We start from the raw sequence: 18,523 nt of genomic DNA, 5'->3' as shown, positions 1-18,523 counted from the left end.
CACGGCGTCTGCCCGCGGCTAATATGGCGGCGGCCGCGCTTCCGGTCTACGGCTCCCGGCCGTCTCAGCCCATGGGGCACGCCGGGACGACCAGGGCGGGGCTCGCGTGGGCAGCCTGTTTGTCCAGTCCATCACCGCTTCTTCTCCCGAGCATATCCCACACGATGACCGGGACCCCCAAGGGCTCCGGGAGGCGGCGGTTCTGTCATCCGGTACCGGGAGAACCCACCCTCTTCTACGATGGCCGCCACGCGGCGTCTGCCCGCAGTTAAGATGGCGCGGCCAGCGCGTTCGGTCCGCCGCCCAGCGCTCCCGGCATGCACTGTACGGGGCCGGGCACACAGCTGCCAAGATGGCGGACCTGGAGGAGCGGGTGTCGGATGAGGAGAAGGTAAAGGGAGGGGGTGGCCCTCTCTCCGCCGTGGGTCTGTGCCGCTGCCCCCGGGAGGGCACTGGCTGGGGAGCGGCGGGCGAGCTCGCCTGGTGCCGGTGTGCCGGCCTGCGAGTGCTTCGGGGTGGGCGGGCTCCCGAGACCACCGGGCCGCCGCCGCCCGGCTGAAGCACCGGCTGTTCCTTACCAGTACTTTGCCTTCCGAATTCCTCATTGCCTTCCCATTTCCTCATTGCCTTTCGAGTTCCTTATTGCCTCGGTGCAGCTGATGGGTCTCGGCCAGTCGTTTTGCATGAAAATGGATATAGTCTCAACCTAAACCAGGGGAGGTGTAGGTTGGACATCAGGCGGAGCTTCTTAACAGAAAGGGCAATTAGACATTGGAAGGGGTTGCCCAGGGAGGTGGTGGAGTCCCTATCCCTAATCAAGGAAGGACTGGACGTGGCACCCAGTGCTCTGATCTTGTTGACAGCGTGGGAGACAGTCACAGCTGGATCGCTTGGTGATCTTGAAGGTTTTTCCCAACCAAAATAATTTTGTGAAAATGTGTTTTCTATGCTGGTTTTCCCAAATCAGCAAAGTAACCAGCGTGTCTGTAAGGTGCTTTGCAATCTCTTCACTTCCTAAACAACCTCTGAGTGTGCTGTTGCATTTTTTGCTCAGCCCAGAACTGCAATGTAGATCCTGAGAATTAAGCTGGATGAAAAGGCCTCAGTCAGAGTAAATAGAGCCATAATTATTTTAGGAAAGGGGGAAATGAGCAGTTTCTTCTTCTTGTGTACGAATGTGGAGAAAGTTACATACTGCAAGTTCTCCGCTTGGTAATACACTGTTGTCTGCACACAGTAGTCTAAAAATGCACTGTTACTCTTCCTTACATCATAGAAGTGTTACACTTATTACTTGCTTCATTTCTTAACATTCTGGAGGAGTTGTTCAGGCTCATGGATCTTCAAGGGTCCTACAAGTCCGGCTGTTGCTTTCATTTTTCCTTTAAACTGTAATTTCAGCTTCATTTCAGTGACATCATCTGTGAAACAAGCAGGGCTTTAGAGGTGCAGTTCATCTGTTAGTATTTTAGGTGATGTTGTTTGAAATAAGTATTCCAGAGCAGAATTGATATAGGCCTTTAGAACATTCAATTTCAACTAACTCTATGCCTCACACAGGCAGAGAAGGATAACCTCAAGGGAGGATCTGAAAGAGAAACATGCAGCAAGGATTTTCTGTAGCATGTGACTATTCAGATGAGACGAGAACTTTATATATGTTAATTTTTTAAGTTTGAGTTTACCGGTACTTTAAAGTAAAGGAAAAACCCAAAAACGTCAGTTGAGCAACAAAATTAATTCCTTCCATCCTCCAAGCTTTACTCCTTTATTCTCTTTGGGCATATTTTAGGTAAGAGATTAATTTCTCAGACAGGCTGGGAAAGCTGGGAGTGTCCAGTCTGGAGAAGAGAACACTCCAGGGAGATTTTAGATCCCCTTCCAGCACTTAAAGGGGCTCCAAGAGAGCTGGGGAGGGACTGGGGACAAGGCCTGGAGTGACAGGGGGGACAGGACACAGGGAATGGCTCCCACTGCCAGAGGGCAGGGATGGGTGGGAGATGGGGAATTAGGAATTGTTCCCTGGCAGGGTGGGCAGGCCCTGGATCCCTGGCAGTGCCCAGGGCCAGGCTGGACAGGGCTGGGAGCACCAGGGACAGTGGGAGGTGTCCCAGCCATGGCAGGGGGGACACTGGAGGAGCTTTAAGGTCCCTTCCAACCCAACCAGTCTGTGATTCCGTGATTTTCTTGTAAGTTCCTCTGAAATCTCCCGTTTTGCTCAAGCTCATTCTGCTGCTGTTTTGCCAGTTTAAACTAACGGCTGAGCAGCTTCCCTTCCCCTCAGACACTTTCCCCATTTTAGAAGCAGGAAGTTGATGCTGCAGAGCTGAAATGACACCTGAAATGGCCCCGGGGGCCAGGAAATGGGGCAGATTGCAGAAAGTCCTATTTTGGTGTTTCTGCAGAGGAGCATCCTGACACCGCCCTCCAATCAACCCGCTCCGAAAACCAACAACCGTTCAAGTGCTTGACATTTCAAATTAATCTCTCCCCACCCTGTTTCCTGCACTCCTGATTTCAATAGTTTGACCGAAGTGTTTTCTATTTTATTGATCAACTACACAAGATACTGTCTTTTTAATGTTTTCTTTGTATTGTGTAATTTCTTCAGGCACAAATAATATATATCTGTTTTTCAAAATCATTGCTAATTTGGAAGACAGTCTATTTTTATCTGAAGCTCAGTCCAGTTAAGGCAGAGTTGTTACTTGATCCTGTTGGAATAAGGCAATTAGCTTTTGTTTGGAAAGGTATTTATTTCTTTTCGTGGCTTGCTTAAAATAATTATGTGACAAACAATACAAACAATTTCTAATTAAAACAGAGAAGACTGTTGAGAGAAGTGAGTTATTTCCAGCTCTGGTGATAACTCAGGTGAAGCAGTTACATATATAAACACAATTCTTTGTTTTGCTGCTCAGAATGAAAAGTAGAAAATAGAGTTCTAATGAACAATTCTTTAGTCACTTTCAGTAAATGTCTTGTTAGACCAGAGAGGCTCATTGGTCAGCTTTGTTAGCTGGAAATGTTAGCTGTCAGAGGAAATGGGACGTTTTTATTACTCTAAGGGAGAGGTTTAATTTTGTGGCATTTCCTTTTTCATTTCTTCCAAGATCTTTCTATTCCCTTTGGTCCTGCAAAAGCTATAAAAGGTTTTATAATGAAAACCATAAACTCTTACCAATTCCAACAGAACCAATACTTGGACCACCTAAATTCTAACTGTGCAAGACATGTATATTGGATTTCGGAACACATTGCAGTTTTATTACACTTTTAGAAGAGACAGGGTTTTTCTCTTCCAGATTCGGAGTTTCTGGACATTGAAATTTGGCTTTCTCAGTTATTAATGCCTTCCTTCATCATCACGTGCCTCCATAGAAACCCAGAATGGTTTGGGTTGAATGAAAGGGACCTTGAAGATCATCCAGTTCCACCCCTTGCCCACTTTCCACTAGACCAGGTTGCTCCAAGCCCTGTCCAGCCTTGCTTTAATCAGTCTTACAAGACTATTTCTACCTTGACAATGCATGCCTAGATTTCTCCCTAAATCTGCCACCTTCTGTCCCTTCAGAGGTGGTTTTGTTGGTGAATTGCTTCAATATGTGTGAACTCAGTAAGTTATCTTTTGTATTTAATTACTTTTCTACTTCATTGTAGGTGCGTATAGCTGCAAAATTCATCACTCATGCTCCCCCTGGAGAGTTCAATGAAGTATTCAATGGTAAGCAATTAAGGAAAAAATGATCTGTGGTGTTTTCTTCATGTTTTATCTATTATAAGAATCTAAGGCTGTGTCACACCATACTGCTTTTAAGGTTAAGTGGCCTGGGAAAGCATGCAGTTCTTCTGGACTATTTCTGCCTAATGAAATTATTTCATCTTTTAATGTTTGCACGTGTACAGTTGAAAATAAAGTGCGTAAAGAGAAGCATTTGATAAAAAATCCAATAACACACCTGGACCCTTTCTTCTCCAGATGTCCGGTTATTGCTTAACAATGACAATCTTCTCAGGGAAGGAGCAGCACAGTAAGTACTGAGATTCCAGACACAAGTCAAATTACCATCAGAGATCCTTCTGTTTTCTTATACCCATCATTCTGTGACAAAGAAAACCATTTGCTGCATTCAGAGCAATCTTATGTAATTCCTTAGCCCACCTAACAAAATACATAATGAAAGGTGTGGATGATTCTTTTTAAAAGCCCTAGATGGGAATTTGTGCTTATAAAACTGACAGGAAGGCATGCTGCCAGAAAGTTTAACTCTGCAGCAGCAGCAATGTCTGATCATGTTGAATCATCTGATTTATAAAGTTAGTGAAGCCTGAAATACTGATTAATCCATAGCCTAAGTTTAGAAAAGGAACTGCCCTCAATAAAAATTTGTTGTTTACTTCCACAGCTTCATCAGAAGGTGCTTAAAGATTACACATACAGGCTTTTTGATGCTAAGATATATTTCAAGCTAGGTGACATGTCAGTCAGCAAGTCTTTGCATAAGAAAATTGTTGTAAATATTCGTCTACTCATTTATTTACCTTGCTGCTGTCTAAATTGTAGCTGGGGTGTTCCTGTTTTGCCTTGGCTTGCTCACATTTCCGCAGGCTATCTCCTGTTCTACTTTTGAACTCTGTATTTTCCTGGCCATCCCTAGACAAACATGCTTTTAGACCTGGGGTTTATAGCTATCTACAGTGAAAGGTATTGGAAAATCCTTTAACAGTGCTTGTGTGTATTGTTTGCCCAATTAAGTTGATGTTTGCTGCAATATAATCCTTGAGTCAGAATAAATGTGCACGTGCAGCTAAAGTTCATGTTCCTTTGGTGTTCCACAGTGCATTTGCACAGTACAACATGGATCAGTTCACCCCAGTGAAGATAGAAGGGTACGAGGATCAGGTAAGAGGAAACTTTGTACACTCCAGGTTGTATTTCTGCACTCTGAAAAAGCAATAAAAATGTTGTTTCATTAGGATGTTGGCTCACAAGCCAACATCACCATCAGCTGACTCACTCGTTCTGCTCACAAGGTACCACTCCTCCTCCTTCCCCCACATATCAATATGACAAACTTACTTTGATAAGAACAAAGCATAACCAAATATTCTCTTTAAGTTCTGTGTTGTACTACTTAGCAAATCCAATTCTTTGTTCCTTAAAGCTCCACGCTGAAGTCACTGGAATTTTACTTAAGAGTATGAGTGATTAAAGATTACTGTCTATTTAAAGCTCACTTAAAAATCCTTATGTTGCTACTTGCTTGCAGTTCCTACTGACAATTGATAATAGATTCTTAATAGTTTGTTTGATTTATTTTCTGCAATCTTAATCCATTCCCAGCTACCCTAAAAAACAAACTTATCTTTATTTATACCAAATCATTGATTTGGTATAGTGATTATACCTAATACTATCCAGTCTATGCCAGCAAAACAAGTTATTTCAGGGTTTTTTTAATTCTTTTTTTTTAGAACAAACAGCAAGTCGTAGAGAAGCCAGAAAGCTGCCTGACCATCTGCTCTGTTCTCTGAGTCAAGCTCTGACCCAGCTTTTCTAGTGTCCTAGATATGTTTATGGGAGTATGGGAGGCATATATTAAGGGGACTGTTCATTGAAATAGCTTTGATGAGAAAGTTACAGTACAACTTGCAAAAAACTAAAAAAAAAAAAAAAAAAACAAAAACCCACCCCAATAAAATCAATATCTGGGAAACCAGAGAATTAAGGTGAAAAAGAAAAAAGAAGAGAATGTGCAAGGCTGCTTTGTGGTCTGCTTTAGTTGGTATATTTTAGAAGTAGTCACATCTATGTACCCTTCTTGCCTAGAAGTAGAGCTATTGCAAAGCATGGAGCATGGCAATAAATGGTAGATTTCAGAGTAAAAGTCTCTGTTTCCTTTAGAAACGAAGAAGGAATACAGCTAAAATAACTTTAAAGGCAAAGCAACCTGCTTCTATTGTAAGGATACCCAATTTTAAGCCGAATATATACGTTATTGTAGTTCAGTCTTTTCTGGGACAGAAATCTAAGTGCAGTATTACTGTGGAGAGCAGAGTTACCTTTAGGCTCACAACAACTACTAATTTAAATTATTAATATCATAAAATCTTGATTTTCCTGTGTGACCTTATAGCTCAATGAAAGTACCTAATGTAACACTAATACGCAAGTAGGGAAAAATGCAAAATAATACATCTATATCAGCCTAAATGTATCATCATTTCAACTTCTGTTCCAGGTCTTAATCACAGAACATGGTGATCTGGGCAATGGCAGATTTTTAGACCCAAGAAACAAGCTTTCTTTTAAGTTTGACCACTTAAGGAAAGAAGCAAGTGATCCCCAGCCCGAGGACACAGAATCGGCTTTAAAACAATGGAGAGATGCCTGTGACAGTGCATTGAGAGCCTACGTCAAAGATCATTACCCCAATGGCTTCTGCACTGTTGAGTATCCATCTTGTTTCCCTGAAAGTGTATTGCTCTGAGTCACTCAGTCCCAGAGCAGACTGTGCTGGGCAGAGCTGTTGGAATTCTCCATCCTCACTAGCATTTTGGCTAACTTTGGAATGACATTTCCAAAGAGGGTGCAGCTATCTTGGCATGCACACAGAGGTAAAGGTGAATTAGACCTTTTTCATAGGCATGACTGCCAAGCACCTTCACACCTACCCATAATAAGATACCTGCCAGGGGAGGTGTTGGACAATGTAACTCGTGGTGCATGTTCCCAGTGAGGTACTGCCACAGCAGCCTGCACCCTGCTGCCAAGAACAGAGACTAAAAATGGCTTTCCTTAGCTCTTGGGCCTTTTTAACTCTTTTTCTAAATACAGGTTTATGGTAAATCTATAGATGGACAGCAGACAATTATTGCCTGTATTGAGAGCCACCAGTTTCAGCCCAAAAACTTCTGGTAAGACTATTTCAACATAGTGTGTTTTCTTCCTTTGCCTGGTTCCTCAAACCAACCCATCCTCTAGCTCTGACACAGTCTGAAGGACAGGGAGTTTTGGACTTCCCAAGAAGTTCTTTTCCTTCTGTAGTGTGTTTTCCTTGCAGCCCCCTTGGCACTTAGCAAAACTCTTCCTGTGACCTCTCCAGAGGAAAAGGCATTATCAGAGCTGGATAGATACTCCTTTACATCTCTGGATGTACAATCTCTTCTTTGTACTGAAGCTGCATTGTATTCAGCTGGGCTGCAGAAATTTAACTCCATGCCATCTAAAGCACTAAATCCCATGTGGTATTGGTGATAAGACAAGATCAGAAACAACTTGGTCATTAATTTCATTCTTTTTGCTGTTAGAGCTTCTTGGAAATAGTTTTTTCATGCTTTGATTGCTTCTAGGAATGGGCGTTGGAGATCAGAATGGAAGTTTACCATCACACCACCAACAGCTCAAGTGGCTGCAGTGCTCAAAATCCAGGTGAGTTATTTTTCCTAGCAGTAACAGGAGGAGGTGCATTGTGCTTGTCTTACACAAATGCATTTGTCCCAGAGTGAGGTGCTGAAATGCAGCAGAGATGTCCTTCTCAAGTCAGGATGTTATTAAATAAACAATTCAAGAAAGTAATTCTTAAATCTAGTATTCTAGTACTAGTTTCAGATCTGGTCTGTGGTTTATTATGTGGCATTACCCTATAGACCTCTACTTTGCTTCACTTTACAGGGCTAAAATCTCTACCTTGAGTCTTTTATAATTGCTCTTAGCTCTAGGCATTTACTGATTAACATAATCTTGAACAGTCTTGACAAAGAATGAAACCTTTTAGAAAATCCATCCTGCTTTTAGTCCACATGTAAGCAGAGAAGACTGACACAATGCTCTGTTGTGCCATTTTAGTAGCATTTGGGGGACTCAGGAATTCTGGAGGGAGTGGTCATAATAAAACCTGCATTGTGTCTTTTTGTCCAGGTCCATTACTATGAAGATGGCAATGTCCAGTTGGTTAGTCACAAAGACATTCAGGACTCTGTACAGGTGTCAGTAAGTATGCTAAAAGATCTTTATGATAAGCAACTGTTTTCACTCCTTTAACAGCTCACGAAGCATGCTGCTATGACTGCATTCTCTTGACTTTAAAGTAATTTTTGAGTGAACAGTCACTGTGGTGTTTACAGTCAGGTAGGAATCCCAGATTCCCAACTGCTTAAAATTCAGTCTTATTAGAAAGTCTCTATTGGAAAGCTTCTCTTAGTAGTTAGGGTTAAAAAGGACAGAATATGCTTTTCTATCTCTGTCCAAGGGAAAGAAACAGTAAGAGACATATGCTAAGGCAAATTAAGAATTCCTCTAGTTTGGTAGAGGGAGCAACAGCTGCAAAGTGACTCATTTTACTATGAAGGTCCACTTCCTTTTTGCTCACTAGGGTGCAGCTCTGTTCCAGTTTGGAGCACAAGCTCTACCTAGTGTGTAGTAAGTGAAAGGAACCCAGCTACAACCACAAGGCACAAGCTGATGATGTTACCTACTTTATCTATACTCAGCCTATCATTTGAGAATAAATCTATTGTGTAGCTTATGTAAGTTTTGTAAGTTGCTCTTAAACATGCAATTTTTTTTTTCCCTTTGTAGAGTGATGTCCAAACTGCTAAGGAATTTATTAAGATCATAGAAAATGCAGAAAACGAGTACCAGGTAAGATCAGTGGTAGTTACATAAAACAGAATCATATCAGTCTCCATTTGCAGTTAATAGAAACATGGAAAAGTGACCTCTCGTTCTGTTCCTAGCTGAATCTGGTATTGCCTGTAAGAATTGCTTAGAAAAGGGTAGCAGTATTTGTTTAAAAAATATAGTTACAAAGCTGTAAAGTTACAAAGGTGTGTTGTAATTAAGTATCAGGTTTACTGTACAGTTTTTTTAAAGGGTTACAAATGATTCTTGGAACAAGCATGGGAGGGAGGAGTGGGTGAGTCAATGTATTTTCCTCTGTGACAGTTAAAAATTCCAAGGAGGAAACTTGTGCAACAGCTTTTGCATTGTCCCAGCCTCTGTGCCAAGAGACTGGAAAGAGATAAGTCAGTGAAAGACCTAAGGAGATGCTGCTACATTACAGGGAAGGTGAATAAAAAGCCTTTGACTTGCACACACACTGATAACTGCCTTATTAATTTAGTTAATAGTGGGCCTTACACCTTACAGAAAGGAGTTTGTGGCTTTAACACTAAGTTGAGCGTTCTCATAGTGTTTTATGTGTGCCCTCACCAAATGTGCTTGCCCTTGCAGACAGCAATCAGTGAAAACTACCAGACTATGTCAGACACCACTTTCAAAGCCTTACGCCGGCAGCTGCCCGTCACCCGCACCAAGATTGACTGGAACAAAATCCTCAGCTACAAGATTGGCAAAGAAATGCAGAATGCTTAATGCAGAAACAAGGAGGTGTATGAAACAGTCGTGTGCAAAAAAACAAATACGGTCCTATGCCAAGTAGATGGTTTTTAAACCAGAGCAGCATTTTTAGGGCTTTCAAAGTTACCAGGTTTTCTAGCCTGAGAGGGAACTGTGGAACAAATTGTTGTCTTTGTGTTTTGTGTTTCCTGCCACATAAACTTCCTGTTGTAGCTGCATTTAATAGGTCATTTAAATTCAGCCATTCATGGCTCAGAAGTATAGCTGTTTTCAGTCACTGGCTGGAAAACTTCCTAGCTGGAAAAGCCCTATTATTACCCCAGGAGAGGGTAAGGAGCGCTCCCTTCACCTGTATCCAGCACTCCAGGTATCCAGTAAGTTTGTCAAACCTGCCAAGAGCTCACGGCGCTGCAAGACACAGTAAGTGCAAGACAGTGAGTCCTCGTGTATCCTTATTCCCAGCCTCCACAAAGCAGATGCCTGCAGGCTTAGATTTTGCTGTAGAAAATGAGTTTACAGGATCCTTTACAGAATTCCCTACTGACCCAGCTCTTCCGGGGACGTAACTTTTTTTTAATCTGAAGATTTGAGCCATGTTCCCTAAAAGTGAACATTTTTCTTCTCCCCTTTCTCGTGTACGTACGGTTACCAGACATCTGCATTTTTACAGAACTACAAGATGAGTCACTGCTGATCCACAAGGGCTGGATGGTGATTAAAAATGCAAATGTCTACAAAATAATAGGTATGTTGTGCTTTAATGCTTTGTGGCAGGTTCATAGATTTGTATTGCAGGTGTATGGATGGATTGTGTACAAAATGAATAAACTTGCACCAAAGTGAAAGAAAAAATCCTTTCCATTTGTCTCAGTTGTGGACAGTTTGTTGTCATGCTTAGAGGGGATTTTGGAATTAATCTCTTCTACGTGCTTGCTCTGCATTATTATTTTCCCCCTCTAACATCAAACCTAGCAGTCATAACAGTTTCTCTGAAGGGGAGGATGAAGAGATAGACATACGCCTTTCTCAGATCTGGGAACACAGATTCACTACAAAGTGAACCTCCTTTGGTGAACTCCCTTTGCTTTGTTTGCACTTGGTTATCACTGGGCGCCTTGCAGGTTCTGGTTTTTAAACTGGCTCATGTCTTCTTGTTTTTAAATACACAAAGGAAAAAGGGTTGGGAAGAGAGGGGTGGGGTTGCCTGTGCATTACGCTTCAGGTTTTCCACAGTAACACCGCAAAATAAGTGCTTATCCTTTGTGAGTTTTAACTAATTAAAATATATTTGTATTTGCTGCTGAGACTGACAATTCATCCCTCAGGCATCCTCTGTATCAACTAGTCTAGTGCAAATACACCAGTCTTTGTTTAAAGCCATTTGTGTCTGTTCTTTCATGGTCTCATTCCTTTTAATTCCTGAAGTCTAGGAAATGGCATTACCATCCCGGAAAGTGTTCAAAAATGTGAATGTGGTACTTGAGGACCTGCTTTAGTGGTGATCACAGTGGTAGTGCTGGGTTGATGGTTGGACTTTAATGATCTCAAAGGTCTTTTCCAATCTTAACAGTTCCATGACTAAGGCAGGGATGGTATCAGTCCAAATGCCCTGGTACACAGACATGGGAACTGGAGGGCTGAGCTTCCAAACTAAAATAGAAACCATCACAGAGCTTTATTGCGGCTCCTCACCCTGGGAAAAAGGCAGCAAGGAGGTCATTCCACTCACTCTCAGAGTCTTACTTTAGCCTACTTCAGACACTCCTGGTTGTATCCTACACATCCGGTTTGTATCCTGGTTGTATCCTAAAAGCTGGGCTTTTCGGAGGGTTTGCGCAGCTCTGCAGGAGCTGCTCACGGGCAGTTTAAGCGGCTCCTGCCTGCGCAGCACCCAGGGGAAATGGCAGGTTGTGCGGGCCTCAGGTGCTGTGGGCTGCGGCCCCGGACCATCCAGGAAATCGCTGCGGCAATTCCAAGAATGTGAAGCCGAAGCAGGGCGCAAGATAAGGTTCTGCACACAACACAGCTTTTATCTGCCTCAAGGCTAGGCTCCTGCTCCTTGGGCACGCTGGGAGTAGTTCACCGCCAGTGCTCCAGCCTTAGGAGCGTTTCTATCTCTCTGTCCTTCTCCAAATCTTTCGCTAATCACCCTGCAGCCTGCCGGGTGCCGCGCCTGCCTCGGGCCATTCTCCCCCCGGCTGCTGCCCCGGGCTGTCCCCTGCCAGCCCCGATCCGCCCCAGCCGGGCGGGCCCGCGGCCCCACGGCCTCTTTCGCTTTCGTTTCTCCGTGCGCGACCCGCCCTGGCTCAGCCCAGCCCAGCCCAGCCCAGCCCGGCTTAACCGGGCACTCCTGGACGCGGCACCGGCTCGGCTCGGCTCGGCTCGGCTCGGCTCGACCATGCCGCGGTTCAGCGTGGCGGAGGCCAGTCTCTGGGGGTGTCAATTCGTGCAGTTCCTGCAGGACACGGGCCGGGAGCAGACGAGCCTGCGGGAAACGCTGCGGACCATCTACAACCAGGAGTTCCGCGGCAGGTGAGAGCCCTCGGCCAGACCCGGGCGACATCACCTGGAACAGACCCGGGCCAGCATCTCCCAAACCCCGGGCCAGCATCCCCAGTGCCTGGCCGGCGTCACTGGTCCCCAGCAGCATCACTGGGGTCCCCAAGCTCACCTGTCTCACCAAAGCCCTGCTGGGGTGATCCCCAGCTCCATGGGCCCCCAGCAGCTGCCTGGGGATGGCCTTGGACACCCACTGCCCACCACACTCCCCACCTCACCCTGCTGACACCAATCACACTGGCCCTTGTGCAATGTCACCACTGTTAATCATTGGCAAAGCCAGGGCTCGGTGCACCGGTGGGACTGCGAGGAGGTACCTGGGGAGTCATCGCTGCTGGGAGCACAGTGGCTGTGCCTTAGCAGAGCCACCACCTGTGCCAGCTCAGCTCCACAGCACTGGCATGGGCAGGGGCTGCGTGGCTGTCAGGACCAGGCAGTGATGCAGTGGGACAGCTGGAATGGCTGTGGCATAGCTGGGACAGCAATAGCACAGCTGGAGCAGCCAGCAGGGATGTAAGATTTGCACAGGCCAGTGGGAAGCCTTTCTTCCTCTGCTGGAGCAGAGGGCACCTGCTGAGAGCCCCCTCACTGCAGCCTCAGTGTCCTGCTTCATCTTCCCACTTGCCTCACCCCAGCTGCCTGTGCCCGTGGCCGCTGAGTCACACTCTCCCACACAAACCCTCTCCCTTGTCTCCGCAGGACTGAGGCAAGGACGCCCAATTTTTCCTGCATGTTGTTTGCGCTGAGGACAACCCACCAGGTTCAGGTGCGCGGAGATCTGGTGAAATTCAAGGTGAGTTTGTGCTGGGGCAGTGCCCACTAGGACTGGCCCCTCAGGAGCCCCCTGCAGAGTCCCAGGGCCACGCTGATTCCGGCTGCTCCTTGCAGGTGAAGAGACATGTGGTGGTGGCAGACCAGTACCGGCGACCCAGGAGCAATGCACAGACATCCGTGGCCACGTCTGCCTCAGGACAGCAGCTCAGCTCCACTCCACAAATGCCCCAGCGCTATGCCAAGCAGTGGTATGACCAGCAGCACCCCACCTTGGCACATCCCTTGGATCCCCCAGCCCGGCTGCGAAAGCCTGACCCTCCCTCCCCACAGGGCTGAGCTCATTCGTGGGAAGCACGGGGTGGAGATCACCTCAGACTATGACCAGGGCAACGGGAATATTCGCTTCCCGGTGGTGCCGGGCGAGCCGCGGACAGTCGCTGTCCTGGTGCAGAACCGTGGCACAGAGGTGGTGACACTGCAGCGGTTCCAGGCACAGCAGCAGGCACGGGAGCTCTCCTTCACCGATGAGCAAGGGGCAGTGCAGGGCCAGTCCCTGCTGCTACACCCAGGTAGGGTCCATCCCGTCCCCTGCCCCGTGCCCTGCCCCACACGCAGGATGCAGGACCCAGCCTCACCCTTCACCCCGCAGGTGGGATGTACCCCATCCAGGCGCGGTGCCTCACCACCTGCAATGGGCACTTCAGTGCTGTGGTGTCCTTCGAGTTCACCAAGGAGCCAGACGTGTCCTTCAGCATCTCCCGCTACGTCGCTGCCATTGCTGAGAGCCAGCTGGCCAAGGACCTGGGGCCCTCAGCACCTTTCCAGCCCTACGAGGCCAGCCTCCAGCGCCATGTCACAGTCATCACCGAGGATGGCATCCCCCCTGACAGGTATGTGATGAGCTCACCTGCTGCCACCCTGAGCAGAGAGGCCCAGCCTGTTCTCCAGCCAGGACAAGGTTCAGCTCCTTGACTGCCTGGCACCACAGGACAGTGCTTCAACCCTGCTCCATGGCTGGTGACAGTGGGGCTGGGGACACCACGTAGTCCCTGAGGCACTACTGTCCCCTCCACCCAGCTCCCTGAAAAACGAACTGGAGCGGGAAATCCCTCTGGGCACCTACCAGTACCCAAAGAGCCTCAAGGACACGATCTTGCTCGGACCCAACACCAGTGCCAGCTCCAGCTGGGCTGCCATGCGGTGAGTGCCAAGGGCTGAGAGCAATGCTGAGGTGCTCCTTGAGTGCCAAGCTGTCCCTGGGACACAATGACATTGCTGCTGTCCTCAGCTCGCTGCTGGAAGCACCTCTGCAGGCTGAGAACTACTACCAGAAATTCCAGCTGCTGCTGCACCTGGAGGAAATTCAGATGGAGGTGGACATCCGTCGCTACGACATGCAGGACGTGACCATGGTGCAGGAGAGGGCACTGCTGGTTCTCGATGTGCGTGGGGGGCTGAGAGACAGGAGGGGTGCTGGCACAACACTGGCACTCCCAGAGTGCCTGGCATCACACTGGCCCTTTGGCACAGGTGCCTGGCGTGGCCGAGAACCGCCCATCCCTGCTGAGAGGGGACCACCTGTTTGCCCACCTGAGCAGCGAGCGGGACCACTCCCCACTCGTCCGCTACAAGGGCTACGTGCACAGCGTGGAGCTGGACAGGGTCAGGCTGGGCTTCTCCTCCAAGTGAGTGATGTGTGGTCCCAGGAGCCTTTCTCAGAGATGCCAAAGGCCAAGAGTGGGTTGGAAAGGGCCAGGAGGGCATGGGAGAGTGCCCCGTGTCCTGTTCACACCATTCCTTCCCAGGCTGCAGAAGAAGTTTGTGAAGAATCTGAAGTTCGATGTGACCTTCACCTTCAGCCGGCTGCCACTGCAGGTGCAGCACCGGGCTGTAGTGCTGGCCGTGCGCCCAGGCTTGTCCAGCCTCCTGTTCCCCTCCGCCTCCTGCCACAAGTCCCTCTTCTCAGGGCCCTTCCAGCCGCGGTGAGTCCCAGTTCTGCGGGTGGAGGCTCTGAGGGCCGAGGGGATGGAGGCCATGGGGCTCGGGCAGCGCAGCCTCTGCTCCCACAGGTGGTTTAACCGCAAGCTGGAGACCAACGAGGAGCAGTGCAAAGCTGTGACCCACATCGTGACGGGGGTGTCCCGGCCAGCCCCATACCTCATCTTTGGCCCCCCTGGCACTGGCAAGACGGTCACTGTGGTGGAGGCCATCAAGCAGGTGGGTGGCCGGTGCCCAAATCCAGCCCTGAGCATTGCTGCCCATTATCATCCATGGGGCTCAATGCTGTCACCTCCTCTTCCCACCCAGGTGTGGACATGCTTCAAGGATGCCCATATCTTGGCCTGTGCCCCCTCCAACAGTGCTGCAGACCTGCTGTGCCAGTGCATCATCAAGGACATTGCCCCTCAGAATGTCTACAGGCTCATTGCCAGCTCCAGGAGCTACAGGGAAGTGCCCACTGATATCAGGGTAGGTCCCTGCCCCTCCACCCTGAAATCCTGACAGCACATCTGGGCTGGCATCCCCCAGGATAATGGGACCTCACCAAATGCCTGTGCTCCAGCCCTGCTGCAACTGGGATGATGAGCAGAGCAGCTACGTGTACCCAAGCAAGGAGAGACTGAGCCACTACCGGATTATCATCACCACACTGGTGACAGCAGGAAGGTCAGAGGAGCTGGGATTGTCCCCAGCATCCGTGGCAGGTGGACCCAGGGCTGCCTTGCAGCCAGGCTGTGGAAGCAGACCCTCTGGGACTCAGCTGGGAGGGGTTGGAGGAGGGCAGGCAGCAGCAGGGACATCCCTTCTCTGTGGGAGGATGAGGGTGAAGGGTAGGAGGGGAAGGATGGCCAGGTGGGGCAGGATGCTGAGAACAGCCTCATTGCGTCTCTCCTCCAGGCTGGTGTCAGCCGGTTTCGCCCCTGGGTTTTTCTCGCACGTGTTCATCGACGAGTGTGGCCACGCGGTAGAGCCGGAGAGCGTCGTCGCCGTCGCGGGTGAGCAGTGCCCACCTGCTCTGCTGCCCCAAGGGCCAGCTTCTCTGCATGGCCTGGGGTCCTCCCGTTCCCCGCTGAGCTCTCCCTGTCCCCAGGGCTCCTGGCGCCCATGGATGAGGAGAACAACCCCAGTGGGGGGCAGCTGGTGCTGGCAGGAGACCCCAAGCAGCTGGGCCCCGTCCTGACCTCACCACTGGCAATCCAGTATGGTCTGGGTGAGTAGGGAGAGGAGTGGGAGTGCTGCCGGCACCCCACAGGGGCTGAGTGGCCTTGTGGGGAGCCACAGGATATCACTGGGCACAGGCACCTCGCTGCTGGAGAGGCTGATGCTGCACAACCCCTTGTACCAGAAGTCGAGTGGAGGATACAACCCACAGTTCATCACCAAGCTGCTCTGGAACTACAGGTGGGGACAGGGATAGTGCAGGAAGGGGTCGAGCCCGGCAGGGATTGGTGAGCATGGCGCTCCAGGATCTGTCGCCCAGAGCCTCAGAGTGCCCAGCTGGTGTGGGAGATGGGAGGGCACCTGCTCTCCTGGGTGCACGGTGCCCAAGAGGGCTCTGGACCCCCATGGCACCCACCCTGGCATGGTCCTGTCTCTCCCAGGTCCCACGAGGCCATTCTCAGGATCCCCAACGAGCTCTTCTATGACAACGAGCTGAAGGTGTGCAGGAGCAATGGGCTTGACATCCGGAATCTGTTTTGTACCTGGGAGGAGCTTCCCAAAAAAGTGAGGGGCGCAGGAGGGACGGACCCAGGGGGTTCCCCAAGGCACAGGCAGAGCAGAGCCAAATGTTCTCCATCCCTAGGGCTTCCCCATCATCTTCCATGGGGTTTGTGGGGAAGACCAGAGAGAGGCCAAGAGTCCCTCATTCTTCAACACGGCTGAAATTGAGGTCCTGGTCCACTACCTCAAGAGGCTGCTGCAGAGTCGGGGCAGGGGAAGCTGCCCCAGTGTGTCTCCCAAGGAGATCGGCATCATCTCTCCCTACAGGAAGCAGGTGAGGGACACAGCTCTGCAGACAGGGCAGGGGCAGAGCAGAGAGCTCCCTAGGGACAGGGAGCACTGGGATGGATGGGCTGGGACAGGGCTGGCACAAGGATGGCCCTGTGCAGGCTAGATTTCGCCACATGCCTCCACTCAGGTAGAGAAGATCCGGAAAGCCATCACCTGCCTGGACCCCGATCTGCAGGAGCTGCCGGACATCAGCCAGCTGAAGGTAGGTCCTGGGCATGGAGGAGAGAGGAGCACACTGTGCCACAGGAGGAAGGAGGCCTGACAGCCCCAGCCCAGGGGTGCTCCCGGCCCTCACCTGTTGTCCGTGCCCCAGGTGGGCTCTGTGGAAGAGTTCCAGGGCCAGGAGCGGCAGGTGATCCTCATCTCCACGGTGCGCAGCTGCAGCACGTACCTCCAGTTCGACCAGACCTTCAGGCTGGGCTTCCTCAAGAACCCCAAGGTACTGCCTAGCCCCCTCTCCCTTGGCATCCCCTCTGCCCTGTGGTTCTCACAGGCAGGTAGAGCTGCTATGGCTGCTCATGCCACCAGAGCTGCCTGCACCCGCTGGGGCTGCAGGGCCATGAGAGGTGTTGCAGCAGGTAACGCCCTCTTGCTTGTCCTCTTCAGAGGCTTAACGTGGCCATCACCCGGGCCAAGGCTCTGTTGATTGTGGTGGGTAATCCTACTGTGCTCAGCAAGGACCACCACTGGCTCAGGTGAGCTGCTCCTGTGCTCCTGGCCCCTGGCAGTGCTCACCAGCACCTGCCCTGTCCTGCTGCCAGCACGTGGTGCCAGGCCATGCCCACTGCCACGGAGCAGCAGGGCCGGTGCCACCTCGTGCCCATGCTCCACTCGCTCTGCACCTGCAGGTTCCTCAGGTACTGCAAGGAACAGGGGGGCTACACCGGATACCCCTTCGAGGAGGAGGGCACAGCTGAGGACAGACTCGCCAACGACCTGCAGGCACTGCAGCTCAGAGTTTAGCACCCAGGTGAGCAGAGCTGGCAGCATGGCCAGGGTAACAGCTGGGGCACTGGGAGGCTTCTCCTGCCCCAAATGCAGCAGGACTTAAATCAGTTTTTGCTTAGGCCTTGCCTGTCTCCATCTCAAAGTCAGGAGCCAGCTCTGCCATGAGGTTTCTCTGCAGGAAATGCGCCTGGGAAGGGAGGAGAAGCCCCATGAAGGTGCATCCCCCTCAGCCTGTCCCAAGCCTGCAGCAGCTCCTGCTTTTTCTGTCCCAGTCCCGGAGTGCTCCATGCATCCCTGTGGAGATGGGGCTGAACTCACGGGACCAGAAGGTGTTGCCAGCCTTTGCTGCCAGCCACGAAGCCCACACCAGCACCAGACTGGGACAACTCTCCATTTTAATAATTTTTTTACATGGCTGTGGCAAAACTACTCTCTGTGACTGGTCTCACCATTCAGTGAAAGGCTTAAGCCTGGAGGCTCTGGCCTCCAAAGAGCATCACTGGGTGCACAGGGGAGCTCACTGCTGCTGTGATGAGTGACTGGGGAAGGCAGGGACCTGGTCTGGGATGGGTTGGCTCAGCTCTCCTCTGGGCAGCTGCCTGGCCTGAGAGCTGGCATGGCCGTGCAGACACTCTATTTCCCTCGAATAAATGTTTAAAGAAAAGCAGTGTACTGCTGAGTCCTAGGTGGGCCTTGCTTACACAGACAGGGCTTCAGAGCAGCATCAGGCTCACTGCAGCCCTGTCCTGAGCTGCTCCAGAGGAAGGATGGCTCCAGCAGTGATGGCAGCGCCCATCACCCAGGGACTGGGTACAGCTGGGAAGCTCCTGCCTGGCCCTTCCCATGTAAACTGCTTCCTGGCTCTTT

The 18,523-nt window shown here is 50.0% G+C and overlaps 2 protein-coding genes across 5 annotated transcripts; both read left to right on the top strand.

Moving 5' to 3' along the window:
- Positions 1-291: 291 nt before the first annotated feature.
- Positions 292-10,213, top strand: CAPZA1 (capping actin protein of muscle Z-line subunit alpha 1). The gene is made up of 10 exons (XM_059487880.1): positions 292-391; positions 3,661-3,724; positions 3,980-4,031; positions 4,840-4,903; positions 6,243-6,449; positions 6,839-6,918; positions 7,354-7,432; positions 7,922-7,993; positions 8,582-8,644; positions 9,236-10,213. The coding sequence occupies exons 1-10, from the start codon at positions 353-355 to the stop codon at positions 9,374-9,376; spliced, it is 861 nt and encodes a 286-aa protein (XP_059343863.1). The 5' UTR covers positions 292-352; the 3' UTR covers positions 9,377-10,213.
- Positions 10,214-11,700: 1,487 nt separating this feature from the next.
- MOV10 (Mov10 RNA helicase) lies at positions 11,701-18,320 on the top strand. 4 transcript variants are annotated; one of them, XM_059487926.1, is made up of 22 exons: positions 11,701-11,893; positions 12,620-12,713; positions 12,809-12,942; positions 13,025-13,263; positions 13,344-13,584; positions 13,772-13,894; positions 13,983-14,136; positions 14,225-14,379; positions 14,500-14,676; positions 14,764-14,911; positions 15,002-15,163; positions 15,258-15,361; positions 15,593-15,690; positions 15,786-15,905; positions 15,994-16,096; positions 16,297-16,420; positions 16,500-16,691; positions 16,836-16,910; positions 17,022-17,147; positions 17,315-17,403; positions 17,557-17,678; positions 17,835-18,320. In XM_059487926.1, the coding sequence occupies exons 1-21, from the start codon at positions 11,760-11,762 to the stop codon at positions 17,669-17,671; spliced, it is 2,907 nt and encodes a 968-aa protein (XP_059343909.1). In that variant the 5' UTR covers positions 11,701-11,759; the 3' UTR covers positions 17,672-17,678; positions 17,835-18,320. The 4 variants fall into 4 exon arrangements, with proteins under 4 accessions (XP_059343909.1, XP_059343906.1, XP_059343907.1 ...); XM_059487923.1 differs by having other exon boundaries at positions 15,258-15,690; XM_059487924.1 differs by having other exon boundaries at positions 15,258-15,690; positions 17,800-18,320.
- Positions 18,321-18,523: the final 203 nt, after the last annotated feature.

The sequence above is a fragment of the Ammospiza nelsoni genome, chromosome 23, assembly GCF_027579445.1.
Source record: "Ammospiza nelsoni isolate bAmmNel1 chromosome 23, bAmmNel1.pri, whole genome shotgun sequence".
NCBI lineage: Eukaryota > Metazoa > Chordata > Aves > Passeriformes > Passerellidae > Ammospiza > Ammospiza nelsoni.
Note: the sequence above shows the minus strand (reverse complement) of the source record. Positions and strands in the feature narration are given on the sequence as shown.